Source organism: Heterocephalus glaber, unplaced genomic scaffold (assembly GCF_053883595.1).
Source record: "Heterocephalus glaber isolate CG9 unplaced genomic scaffold, H.glaber_assembly_v1.0 deba00000071, whole genome shotgun sequence".
Taxonomy (NCBI): domain Eukaryota; kingdom Metazoa; phylum Chordata; class Mammalia; order Rodentia; family Bathyergidae; genus Heterocephalus; species Heterocephalus glaber.
In genome coordinates, this window is record NW_028258137.1 from 18,789,435 (window position 1) to 18,802,104 (window position 12,670).

General features: G+C 54.3%; 1 protein-coding gene across 1 annotated transcript; it reads right to left on the reverse strand.

Moving 5' to 3' along the window:
- Window positions 1-2: 2 nt before the first annotated feature.
- Window positions 3-9,456, reverse strand: Plekhg4 (pleckstrin homology and RhoGEF domain containing G4). Its single transcript, XM_004843041.3, has 22 exons — window positions 9,191-9,456; window positions 8,415-9,045; window positions 8,184-8,279; window positions 7,985-8,108; window positions 7,804-7,897; window positions 7,651-7,725; window positions 7,454-7,570; window positions 7,192-7,290; window positions 6,955-7,103; window positions 6,666-6,804; window positions 6,455-6,571; window positions 4,589-4,771; window positions 3,828-4,333; window positions 3,507-3,753; window positions 2,690-2,779; window positions 2,383-2,604; window positions 2,126-2,296; window positions 1,870-2,047; window positions 1,362-1,478; window positions 984-1,220; window positions 784-899; window positions 3-607 (listed from the first exon to the last, which is right to left on the reverse strand). The coding sequence occupies exons 2-22, from the start codon at window positions 8,866-8,868 to the stop codon at window positions 602-604; spliced, it is 3,537 nt and encodes a 1,178-aa protein (XP_004843098.2). The 5' UTR covers window positions 8,869-9,045; window positions 9,191-9,456; the 3' UTR covers window positions 3-601.
- Between the last annotated feature and the right edge of the window lie 3,214 nt (window positions 9,457-12,670).

The following is a 12,670-nucleotide window of genomic DNA, read 5'->3' on the forward strand; positions in this document are numbered from 1 at the left end:
CTAACAACAGTGAGGTAATAGTAGACAACTCCAACGTAAAGCTATGCAATAAGCATCGAGTCAAAATAAAGACACTGGCCCAGAAAACTAGGGACTGGCTTGGGGAGCCAGGACCAGCAAGGCCAAAGCCCCAATGGGGTGGGTTGGTCCCTGCGGGAGTGCTCAGAATTAAGGCCAGGGATTGGGGAGTAGCTTCTAGGAACCCACCTATGTCTCACCGGAGGACTAGGGAAAGCAATTAACTGCCCAGAGCCATATGGTACTCCACCAACCCAGAGCATGGAAATACCTGCTCTCTGTCCTGGCCTTTTCCTAATTTACAATGGGGTTGGGTTCTGGAGAGGGGACAGGAGAAGAAAACATGGGGTCAGGAACCTGGGTCAGAGTGCTTGTTAAGGCTCTGCAGCCAGACTCCCTTGAAGAGGCCCCAGGCCAGTGGATCAATGCCCACAGAAATCAGAAAGAATAGTCAAAATGGCTACACATGTAGGTGGTGGAATAAGATGGCCCAGGTGCCAGCGTTGCCCTGGTCATGCAGATCTAGCCAGGTGATAATGTTCCTTGGAGCTGCTGGATCCACGGTTCCCCTTCAAGCCTGGGCTCAGACCTGTGGTGCCAGGTGAGGCATGAAGATCTGCTTTCCCAGTTCTGGGCTTGGGAAATGGATGTCTCTGGGGAAAGATTCTAGCCTACCTACCACCAGCCTCACCTAAAGGAAAGGCAGCCATGTGCCCAGCCTGGGCTGGCGAGGGACTGATGGGCATAAAGCAAAATAGTACTCACATAGGACAAGTCCTCAAGGCCTCTCTCCAGGACCTGCCCTGACACACAGTTGCTGTTAGAACCACTGGAGCCACTGGCTGATGGGCACTGGGATGAGACCTCTGAGTCCTCAGGAGCTAGGGAGGAAAACTGGGTGAGTTGTCAGAAGGAGAGGCCCAGACCCAGGGGTGTCTCCTGCTTCTTGCTAAGCCCAGACATACTCAAAGAGGGTTGGCTGCCCAGCTCCACCTCGGCCTCCAGTGTTGCTTCCTCTGAGAAGTTGGAAGGGTACAGGGGCCAGCGGAAACCCAGAAGAGCAGGGTCTCTGTGTAGGTGCAGATTGAGGGACCCCAGAACAGAGCAACAGGCAGGGTCTCCAAGAGCAGGGTCTGAGGCCCCCAAATAGGGGCTCTCATAGTTAAGTGGGGCCACAGCAATGGAGGCCCGAGAGCGAATATCTGCATAAGAGAGAGGATCAGGTTGGGACAGGGCAGAGCCCAGTTTGGCCTCAGGTCCCAGAGGAACAGAGGTCAGGGGTGAGGGTCCCAGTGTCTCCCACACAGCTTTCTTCAGCCCATCCCCAGTAGCCTGGCTGCTACCTCGGCTCTTTAGCACACAGTTGATGTTGCGGTCTTTGATAGCTTCTTCGCTGGGGGCAATGTCTCGGAAGGCCTTGTTCCCCACACCCATGGATACCATCTCAGCCATGCGCACCTCTGAGTGGAAAGTAGGCATAAGTGAGACCCCTCTGGGTGATACCTGATAAGTCTTTCCTGTATATCCATATCCTATCAATTAAGCATCCTGTGTACTGAGCCTTCCTGATGCCAGATTCCTTCTTCCCAACAATTTCATAGGGCAGGTATCATAAGTTCCCTTTTAAAGATGAGTCCCCTGATACTCAGAAGTTAATACTAGGAACAAAGTCATAGAGAGTGACAGCAAAACTGCTGGACTTTGAAGTTCCTTCCCATGAACTAGCTGCTACTGCTGGGCCTCCTCCCCCTTACCAAGCTTCTCCAGGCCCCTAGATCCTCCTTGGGCTCCTAGGAGACACATATTATGTGAGGAGGGGGGTATGGGGTGATGTAGGGGGCAGGAACCCACCCTTGTTGTGAACAGCCTGCCTCCAGAGCAGACAGGAGATATCAGTTGTCCAGGCCTGCTTGGTGTCCAGGCTGGAGGCCTGTAGCATAAAGGTGTCCCTGGCCTTGCGCCGGCGGAACCAGATCTCAAAGCGCAGTTTGTTATCCCCACAGCTCTCAGTGAGGCCAAGGTCTGCCATCTGCGTGGCCAGAAGACAGGGGCCTGGTGAGGCAGGGGTAAGAGCCAGTGGGTAAGGGACAGGATCAGGTGGGCCTACCTTGAAGGAGCGCTTGTAGGTAAACGTGTCAAGACCTGAGGACCCACGGCGAGGCTTGCTGAAGAGCAACAGCTCCTCAAAGAGGAAAACACGGCGCAGGGACTTATGGCGCCCAGCACGCACCATGAACTCATCCTGTCGCACCAGCTGCCCCTGCTCCTTGAGGTTAACCTGCAAAGTTGGGACCCAGTAGGTGCCCTCCTGCTCTCTTCCTTCACACCCAGAGCACCTGTCCACCATGACCTGGAGTGACTCACATCACAGCCCTGAATGGCATCCATGGCAAGCAGATCATTGCCGTGTCGCAGCTGGAAGTGTACAAGGCTCTGAGCTGCCTGCAAGGCATTCAGCTCTTGCACTGGGCCCCCACAGGCCCGTGCCAGCTCCTGAAGCAGCAGGGCATACTTGCTCATGCGCTGGATGGGCTTCAGCAGGTAGGAGGCCAAGTCCAGGTGGTCTCCTAGTGCTTTCTGCTTATCCTGTCAGGTGCAGGGGAGACCACTGAGTGGTCTCAGGGTGTGCCACACACCCCTCTACTCCTCCTGCAGTCTCAGGGTTTCCTACCTTGAAGAAGGCGTGACCATAGCTGGTCATCAAGGCATCAGAACGAGGTTTATTCTTGCTGTAGAGCGCATACATCCCAAACTGCACCCTCTGCAAGGACATGAAGCTCAGCCAAGGTGTGAGGGACCCAACTCCCAAAGGCTCCCCCCACCCCAGCCCAACAATTCTCTCAGCTTGAGAAGACTAAAATGCCAAAAGGCAGCTTTCAGGGGGCTCTTCCCAGATCCTGCTTTGAATGAGGGGTGATTAGCAAGAACAGGCACTGTGCAGAGGGGGCTTGCCCAGGCCCCCCTAGAGAGGAAGTCCCCTCTCCCTCAGGCTGGCCCTCTGCATTTAGCTCTCCCCCTCCCATGGCTCTGAAACCATCTCTCTGGTCTCACCGTCCTCAGACTCTTGCTCTTGCTCACCACTCTCAACCACACTTACCTTGCTTACCAGGTCTCTTTCCTGCCACAGGGTTTGCACTTTTTCTTTCCTGGGGTAAAGCTCTCTTACTCTGGCTCCTCCCTGGGTCAGCTCAAACATCTGCTGCTCACAGACCATCCCTCGCTTCTCTAGAGTGGGAACCTCGCCTGACCAGTAACTCACAGGTTCCTGTCATGTTTATTTTCCTCCTAGCCCCAACTGTAATCTGAAAGTATTTTTCCCTCTTCTGTATCTCCTCTACTGAACTAAAAATGGCCTGAGATGCAGGGACCTTGTGGGTCTCACTCATAGCTGTACCCATCACAGGGCCGGCCTAGTTCCAAGCATGTGCCCAACAACTCTTTGGGGAATGTGGAGAATCAGCTGGGGCTAAGTAGCTGGTGAAGCTTACATGGCGCAGGAAGGCATAGGCCACTCGAGGTGGGTGTCGGGTGCAAGCCTCCAGCTCACGCAGGAAGAAATGGCAGTGGAAGTCTCGCAACTTCTCCAGGTTGCCAAAGAGGTGGGCGCGCTGGCCACGGAGACCCTGGGGCACATCAGGGCGATCCAGCTCAGGAAAATAGTTCTCCATGGTGTATTCAAGGGCCCGGACATACTCTTGCTCTGTGGCCACCATCTCTGCCAGGACCAGCTGTAGCCTACCAGGTAGGTGGAGTCAGGACCCAAGTCATCTACCCTCCACTATCTTCCCTGCCCTGCCCATTGCCTGTACCTGGTGGGGCTTCTGAAGTCAGAGGTGTCTGGTAGAGGCATAGTAGTTGGGAATAACCTGGGCTGGGGACATCCTCCAGCATCTGGTCCATGGCAGGCAGTGACAGTGGTGGCATGGTGGTAGTGGTTGACTGGCTCACTGAGACTCTGCCCCAGATTCTGATCAAAGCTGTAAGACTTCCTCAGGGGAGGGGTGGCAGGTGCAGCAGGGACCCGGGTGATGCACAGGGTAGCTGTGTTGCCTGTCAGTGCTAGCTTCAATGCAGCCTCTAGCTTCTGGTCTAGGGCCAGCCAGGTATCCTGGCACTGTGCCCAGGCCCAACGGCATTCCTGGCGGATGCCCTCTGAACCCAGTCTTGTGGCTAGAGCCCACATTTTTCGGAAGTGAGCAGGAGGCAAGTCAGGGTGCCTGGTCCAGTGCAGTTGCAGCTGCTGCAGCACAACCCGTGGATGCTCCTGCTCCAGCTCTGCCAGAACCCGCTGCCCTGCCTCAGCCCACGTTGAAGCCTGCAACACAGAGACCAGGCAGGCATGAGAGGAGAACCGCAGCAAGCCCAACACACTTTCTGCTCTATCAGCCCCCTGGATCCTCAGAAGGCTGGTGCCACGCCAGGTCCCCTGAGGTTGGATTTTGGGGTCAGACTAAAGATAAAGAAAGAAAAGGGGCAGGACAAGCAGGAAGGTGTGAGGCTGCTGTGGAGATGCAACAGCCACTGCTTTGGTCCCATAACCACAAAGCCAGGGACAGGACACCTCTCCCACCTGTCTGAAAGACTGAAACAGCCCCTCAGCATCTGCCAGGCGCTGACGCCGCTGGGCCAAAGTCCTGGAGAATTCTGTCAGCTGAGCCCGCAGGGTCAGAAACCGTGCCCCAGGGGCACCCAGGTCAGCTGCCTCCCAGCCAGCCACTGGCTGCAGAAACTTCTCTCCTTGCTTGATCTGCTCCTGCAGAGACAGACTGCGCTCAGCAGGAACAGGCCTGGTGGTGTGGCCTCAAACCCAGATCTTTTCCACTGATATCTACATGTCAAGTCTCTCCCAAGTGTAAGGCCTTCCTACCCCCCACCCCAGCCTCTACTCCCCCCTTTTCAGGCCTTCCTTTCAGCAGCATTCAGCCTTCTCTCTCCTGGGCTGATTCCTCCTCATTCTCCTGACTCTCCTTGTCCTTCTCAGTGGTTCCTCCTCCCATTCCCCTCCTTCACCTGAAGACTAGTGTAGTCTCTCCCCCAGCAATCTTATGTGAGAACCCCCCAAATGTCATTCATACACTCATGGCCACCAAGTGTCCTCTCCACCCAGGTTCCTTCTCTGAGTTCCTGACCACAGGCTCTCCTCCCTCCCTCCCAGACATCTCAAAAGGATACCTAAGACTGGCCTTGTGAATGGCCCTGCCCATCAAGTCCTCATCCCCTAAGCTGTCTCAGAGAACAGCACCCAATTGTCCTTACAATTGCCCCCTCCCTTACACACCCAACTGGATTCACTTCCTATAAACTTTCAAATCCATCTGCCTGTCACTATCCTGGCCAAAGAAAGCACTACAGTCAATTCTCCATGCCTATCCATTCCATGTCCAAGGGTTTAACTAATTTTGCATTGAAAATATCAGACTTTTTCTTGTCATTATTCCCTAAACAATATTAATAACAGGGTCAGGGATTTAGCTCAGTGCTTCCACCGCCTGCCTCACAAGCGCAAGGTCCTGAGTTAAATCCCCGGTACAAAAAAAAAAAAATTAATAATTACTTACATAGCATCTATATTGTATCAAGTATTATAAGTAATCTAGAGATGATTTAAAGTATATGGGAGAATGTGTGTAGGTCATATGCAAATATTACACCATTTTATATAAAGGACTTGAGCATCCACAGATTTAGGTAAACAAGGCAGGTCCTGGGACCAATCCCCAACAGACACTTAGGGGCAAATGTATTTCTCTCCTGGACTGCAGCAATTGCTTCTCCATATCCATCTTCCAAGTAATTATCTACCCAGAAACTAAGATCATCTTCCTAGAATAGGAATCTGATTATGTAACCATCTTGCTTCAGGGCACAGTGATCTGACGACTAACCAGTCTTCCAGCCTCCTCTCACCTCATCTCTGCCCATTTTTCCTCTTCTGCTCCATATTTCAACCTCATTAGCCTTATGGTCCCTCAGGCACATCATACTTCCTCTTGCCAGGAGACCTTTGAACATGCTGCTCCACAACTTAGAATGTACCTCTCTCCCCAGTCCTCATCTGCCTGATAGACCCTAATTTATTCTTCAGCTCTCAGCTTGAAAGTCACCCAAAAGAAGCTTGTGAGAGCCAGGGATTTTTACCTCAGTGGCACCTTGGCTGCCTCACAAACACAAGGTCCTGAGTTTGATCCCCAGTACCAAAACAAAAAAACAAAAAAAGAAGCTTGTCTGACACCTCTGCTGGGTCAGTTCTTCACACTGCTTCTTGCCTTAGCTTCCAAACACATATATGACTACGAACCTTTGATTATAACTGATGATCTCTGCCTGACAGTAAATTCCAAGACAGCAAGGTATTAATTTGCCTTCACTCTCCTGAAATCATAGTCGCAGCCAAAATGCCCCAGTATCTGCAGAGTGAACAAGTGACTAAACTTACCTGAGCAACCTGGTCCAACTCTCGAAAGGGGCCTTGAGCCTGGAGTAGCATGTCCAGTGAGGGCTCCCCTCGCTCCTCCAGTGCTGGCCAGCCCACCTGCTGCAGCCACACTTCAATCTGATGGACACAAGAAAAGGTGAGGAGAGCTGCCATGAGTGTAGATCACACTTGAGACCAGGGGCATGGCCCACTCTGGACAAGTAGTTCCCACCTGGTTCAGCCTTCCTTCTTGGGCCTCCAGGGCCTGGAGCGATTCTAGAGCTCGCACTCGCTGGTTGCTCTGTAGGGTTAGCTGGTGCAGCAGTCCATCCACACGGCCATACAGCACGTCAGCCTTGTCCACAGCTGGCCTGATGTAGGGTACACAGTCTTACCTTGGTCCACTCTACCCTGTCCTTCGATCCATAACCCTTGCTGGTTCTGAGCCAGCCAGTTGAGTCCTTGGCACATATATGGTGGGCTGAGCTGGGGCATGATCTGGAAATTGGGCTTGCACATACCTGTAGTCCGGGCTCAGGGTAACCTCTGGGAGCTCCTGCTTCAGCCACATGAGCTCCAACCCGCCCTGGTGTTGTAGCCATTCCAGCTGTGGTGAGTCTAACACCTGCTGCATCAGGACCTGTACCTGTTGTAGCAGCTGGCCAACTTCCTATGATTGAGGGCAAAAGAGAGTGGTGAACATGAGAGAGAAAGAGAGTCAGGGAGCGTTCACGGAGGTGTTAGGAGGGAACACTCACCCCAGATTCCATGGGCTGAGGTACAACCTTCACACTCTTGATGGCTGCCTGAAGCAGAGTACAAACGACCTGGCAGTTCTGCAGTAGTGCTTCCAGACGCTGTAAACGGGTAGGTATAACCAGTGTGATGCTGGTCCCAAGCCTCCTAGGTTCCATGCCACTGCAGCCAGCTTTGCCTTTCTCAAGCCAGCCCAAGAGAAGCTCTTCTGCAAGCCCAAGTTGCCTGTTTAACCTCCTACCAGGCCCTGCCAGGTGCACTGACCATCCGGAATTGCAGCCAGGCCTGGTGGCAGTAAGGTAGGCATCCTCCTAGTGAAGTGGGCAACCCTGCAGTGGGGATGTGGGTCAGCAGGCTCTGATGAGTGGGCAGGTGCTCAAACTGCAAGAGAAGAAGGTGTTGTGACCCAGGCCTGGATGGAGTAGGACCCACCTCCACTCCTAGCCAACTTGGCACAATACCTGCAGCCCTGAAGGCACCTCATCTGGTATCTTTCCCACCAGCAGCACCTGATGCACAGATCCTGGGGCTGCTTCCTGCAAGGAATCAAGAGCTCAGCCCCGCCTCCAACTCTACACAAAAAGAGTGGAAGGGACCTATGATCTTATACTCACTTGTAGTTGGCTAAGCCCCCACAAAAGTGAAGACGTTGGAGAACAAATGCGGGCATCAACTAGTATGGTCAGTCCCAGGGCCTGTATTTCACACCTAAAGGGGTGGGCTTTAGATTAGTATGATTTCCAGGTTCTGACTTCTCCTGGCTCAGGCTTACTCCCCTAAACTCCTCCTCCAAACCTAGTGATGCCTCGAAGGTAGAGCAGGAGGCAGATGAGTTCATGACTGCTGCACTTGGGGTGAAGCCAGGCTGGGTTGTGGGCACACAGAAGCAGCACTGCTCGGCCTTCTGCATCACGAGTCCCTGTGGGGAGGAGGCAATGAACACTTGCCCAGTTGAGCCACCCCATCTCCACAGCTTCTAGACCCTCCCAACTACCTGGCAAAGAAGCCATGCCACTGGCCAGCAGCTCCCAGGGAAGGTCTTGGGCTAGGAGGCAGTCAGCAGGCTTAGGTAGACTGGATCCACTGGAGTCTTAGAAAGGGAAATAGCAGGGGTCCGCATTATCCAGAGACCCCTTCATGGATCAGGGCTTCAACTGAGTAAAGTCAGAGACCTTCCCACTTTGCAACACCCACCTCCAGGTATCCCTAGACCAGCCTGCCTTACCTGCCTCCAGCAGCTTTGGTGATGTCTCTGATAAAGGGTTTCCAATGCCCACAAGGTTGTTGTCCAAACCCCCAGGGCCCAAGCCAGCTGGCAGTGCCCCACCTGGATTTGGGTCTCCTATCAAGCCTCCCCCTGGGCTGAGGTGGGAGGTCATGAGGCCCAGGAGGCTGTTTGCTCCGGAGGGGGCTGGTTTCTCTGGCTGGACTGAAGAGCCTCCTAAAGTGCTCCTCTGGCCATCCCCTGACCCATCTGCAGCCCTCATTTGTGGAGGTAATTGTAGCTTCCTGGACAAGGGGCTCCCCAGTAGTTTTGGGGGACTGGCATCCTTAACCTGCACCTGAGGAGCTGGTTCCTCCTCCCAGGCATCACTGAAACTGCACACAGCAAACCTCCAGTCGGTGGTATGGCTCTGAGAGTCTGGGGGCTCAGCCCCAACCTCCTGGGGCTTTTCCATCACTCCCCGATAAGGGTAGGCCTGCTACGGGCACGTGGGGGAGGGGCTGGGCCTCAGTGTGAAGAGAGGCCCCAGTTCATCCAGGAACTGGATTGAAGACGGTCGGGCAAGACTCCGAGGGCAATACCAGGCTGGGTGCCAGGCCACGGGAAACGCTGAAGCTACCACAATTCAGCCCTATGGAGAGGGAAGAACGTCAGGGGTCTCTCCCTTCTGCCCCGGTCCTAGTTGCACTCCCATCAGCCTTTGCCCAAGTGTCCCACCCTCGGACCCGGCCTGGTCAAGCTTTGTAGGCCCGCCAGTGGGGCTGCCTCTCACTTACTCTGGGGCAGCGAGGTCCTGGCCTCGGCGCGGGTGCCGCGCACACTCACGGCCGTCGGACGGGATCCTTGGAACGGACTGAGCCTCGACGGCTACTGCAGCGCAGCCGCCCGGCGTCCGAGGGCGCCACCTCCTGGCGGCAGGAAGGGAGGGCAGGGTCGCTGGGTACTGGCCCCGGGTAGCCCCCTGGGGTCCCCTGGGTCCCCTGGGGGCCGAAGAATGGTGCCACAGAGAGGCCCACAGGCCCAGAAGGCAGACAGTCGGGCAGCCCAACAGCGTGGAGGCGCAGCCACTGGCCGGGCGGCTTCCCACCTCCCGCGCCCTGCGCCCCCCACACACCCTGGCGTCTCAGTGCGTGGGGTCGAGGCTGCGCAGAACATCCGTTCCTGGGGGCCGGGCGCCGGAAGTGGTGTTGCTAGGGTGAGTGAGCAAGCCCACGGATGGGGGTGGGGCGGGGACTTGGGGGAGACCCTTCTAACAAGCTCCCCTAGCAGGAGGATCTCTTGCTCCTCACAGCCCCCAAAGAAGACAAATACGGGCCCAGGGTTCAAGAAAGCCCCTAGAAAGAGACTTAGCCCAGAGCAGCTGCTGGAGCCAGTACAGAGTATCTTCATGGAGGCTGAGAGTGAGGGGCCCACCACTGCAGCCCCCATCTCCCTCTAGATCCCCAAGCTCATGTACCTAGAGGCAGGCTGTACAAGCTGGGGTGTGGCTCAGTGATGGAGCTCTTGCCTAGTATGTGCAAGGCCTCGGGGTTGACCCCCAGCGTATCAAGACAAACTTTGTCCTGGTGATCTAGAGATTGGTACTGTGACCCCATGATAATATGGGATCCGGTGACAGGATAGATGGTGCTTCTGGACTAGAAGGCTGAGGGAGCATTGAAGCCTCTGACCCTTCACTCCTTTGCATTCAGTGGCATCCCTTTCCCCCCTACCAGAAAAGTCCAGCCAAGGAAGATAGTGCTGAGGTTGGGGTCCTGGAGGCAGAGAGACTAGGCCCAGCCATGCTCCTCCACTCACCTGGTGCAACACCTCCAGGGACTCCTCTTCTCTTTGCACCTCACCTTCTTCACCTGTAAAACAAGAAAGTCATTATTTCCTTCAGAAATGCCAGGAGGACTAGGGAAGACCCCATATATCAAATGTTTGCTCACTGCTGGTAGCTCTGGGGCTGTGTTTGTGCCCTACCCTGACCCCTCATTTTCATCCTCAGTGAGGATACTGAACTGATGAAAATCACTTGGACAACTGTGAGATCACTTCCAGCTCTGAGATTTGAGGTCCCTTTGGGATATGTGGGCCTGGCCTGACACTTCTCAGAATTTGTGGGGAGATTATAAGGTTGCCTATGTTGCCAAAAAAATGAAAATAAAAAAGGCGCCAAGCCCAAAACCATGCCTAGGCCCTGGCAGAATGCCCAGGCCCTTGATCCCTGGGAGAGGAGGACAGTGGATGTAATTGCCTTCCCTGGCCCTAAGGCAGGTGCCTCCTTCATTAACCTGGACATGAGCAGCAAGCACAGTGGAAACAACAATAATCCCCCACCCATCCAGCCAGAGTATAGACTCTCAGGAAGATAATAAAGGAGGAACAAGTAGCTGAGCTGGCCTTGTCTTTGTCCTGATGCTGTCCCAGCCCCCAGCCAGACCCCTTTCTCCTCCCTCCTCCAGCCTCAATGAGCATCTGATTCAACCTTGGCACCCTCCCTGCTCTGTCCCAGAGCCACCTCCACTGAGTCACTCCCTCCAGCTCTCTCCCTCACCCTCTGTTGCCCACTTCCACCCACCAGCCCCCCAGGAGCCCTAAGAGCTGGGGGGATCTGCTGGCAGGCACACATAACCTTCCAGTGGCAGATGCAAAGAAGAAGCTCAAGCCACAGGCCCTAGCTAACTCTGGCACAGCAGGCAGTCAGAGGAGGCACAGACATGCTGAGATAGAGGCAGAGCTGGCCCCTGGCTTCCCCACTCCACAGAGAATGTGCATTGTAAGCAGACTGGATGTATGTTGTCCAGTACTTTTGTACTGTGTCTGGCACAGAACAGTTGTTTAGCGGTGCCTGAAACTGGTCACACTCCTCCTACCTTCCTGAGGCTCCCCATCTGAGTCACATGGAAACCAGAGTCATAGATAAGAGACAAATTCAGAGGCTAGTCCTGAAAGGCAGACAGAAGAGGCAGAGAACTATAGGATGCATAGTCCCAGGCTGGCAAAGTCACAGACAGAAGCAGGGGCAGACTTTGGCCAAGTGGGAAACATTGGGGGAGCAGAGCCTGGAGCCAGTCTGGGGCGGCTGACCACAGCAGGCTCTGAGAGCTGAGCTTGCAGGACTGAGCAGTGACTCATGAAGCCCATTTCTGTGGCTTCACTGGCAGCAGAATCTCCTCACAGCAGCCTTTTCCACTGAGATCATAAATGTAGATGGGTCTCCCTCCCCTTCCCCTTGCCCAACCCTCATTCAGCCTCCCATTCCTTGTCAACAGGAATCAATCCAAAATAAAATGTGAGCTCTGGATATCAGTGGGCTTTGTGATAAGAGACCCAGAGTCATTTCCCTTGCTCCACCCCAAACCTTGCACACCCTTCTTCAGTACTGCACAAAACAGTGCAAGCAACAGATACCCCAAACCTTCTAGACTTTTCTTGGACCTTGGTAAGGTATTCATGACCATCCAGAGGGATCACAGCCTTTCTACCCAGCTGCCACACTAGCCTGGGAAACAAATCTGATTACAAGACTTGTATCCTCTACCTGGAAGGCTCTCATCCACCTTCCTTGATCAAAATCCTTCTTCCAGGGGCCAGGGATTTAGCTCAGTGGTTCTGCCGCCTGGCCAGCAAGCGCAAGGACCCGAGTTCAATCCCCGGTACCAAAAAAAAAAAAAGAATGACAAAATCCTTCTTCCTTCAAGGCCTGGATACAGCACCTTCTCCTGGAAGCCCTCTCCAGCCATCCCAGCTAGGGGAGACCAATCAGCCACCTCCTCTCAGCTTAGGCAGCACCGAAGGCCAGTACTGCCACCTTTTCTAGTAAGGTGGATACCTGAGAACAAGCTCTTGACTTGCTCTCCTGTATAGTAGACACCTGCTTACCTACCTAGCCACCCACCCCCTGCTGTGCCTACCTGGTTTCTGGGCCTCCACAGACATGCTGAATCAACTTTTGGGGTAGGCCCAGGAATCTGCATGTTTGACAAGCTGCCCAGTGATTCTGACATTAAAGCCTGAGAACAGCTGCCTGTTTCCCCAGCACCAACCTATTCATGTCCCCTGGGCTGCTGGACCAGCTTCCCTAAAGGCCTTCCATCTCTAGCCTTTTTTTCTACTGATGTACCCTCCACCTGGGGTTCTATACTGCTCCCACTTGAAGCAAGCTACACACACACACACACACACACACACACACACACACATTCTCCTAGAAGCCCACCCAGATTTCCTCAAGGCTCCATAGAACTTTCCACCAGTGGCTTGCAGTATAA

What these genes read in the sequence shown, in the direction of transcription:
- Plekhg4 (XM_004843041.3), bottom strand. Translation starts at nt 8,868, where the DNA reads ATGGAAAAGCCCCAGGAGGTTGGGGCTGAGCCCCCAGACTCTCAGAGC. An exon ending in ACCAAAGCTGCTGGAGGCAG is followed by an intron (nt 8,280 to 8,414) that starts GTAAGGCAGGCT and finishes TCCCTTTCTAAG; the next exon opens with ACTCCAGTGGATCCAGTCTA. An exon ending in ATGCCATTCAGGGCTGTGAT is followed by an intron (nt 2,297 to 2,382) that starts GTGAGTCACTCC and finishes CCAACTTTGCAG; the next exon opens with GTTAACCTCAAGGAGCAGGG.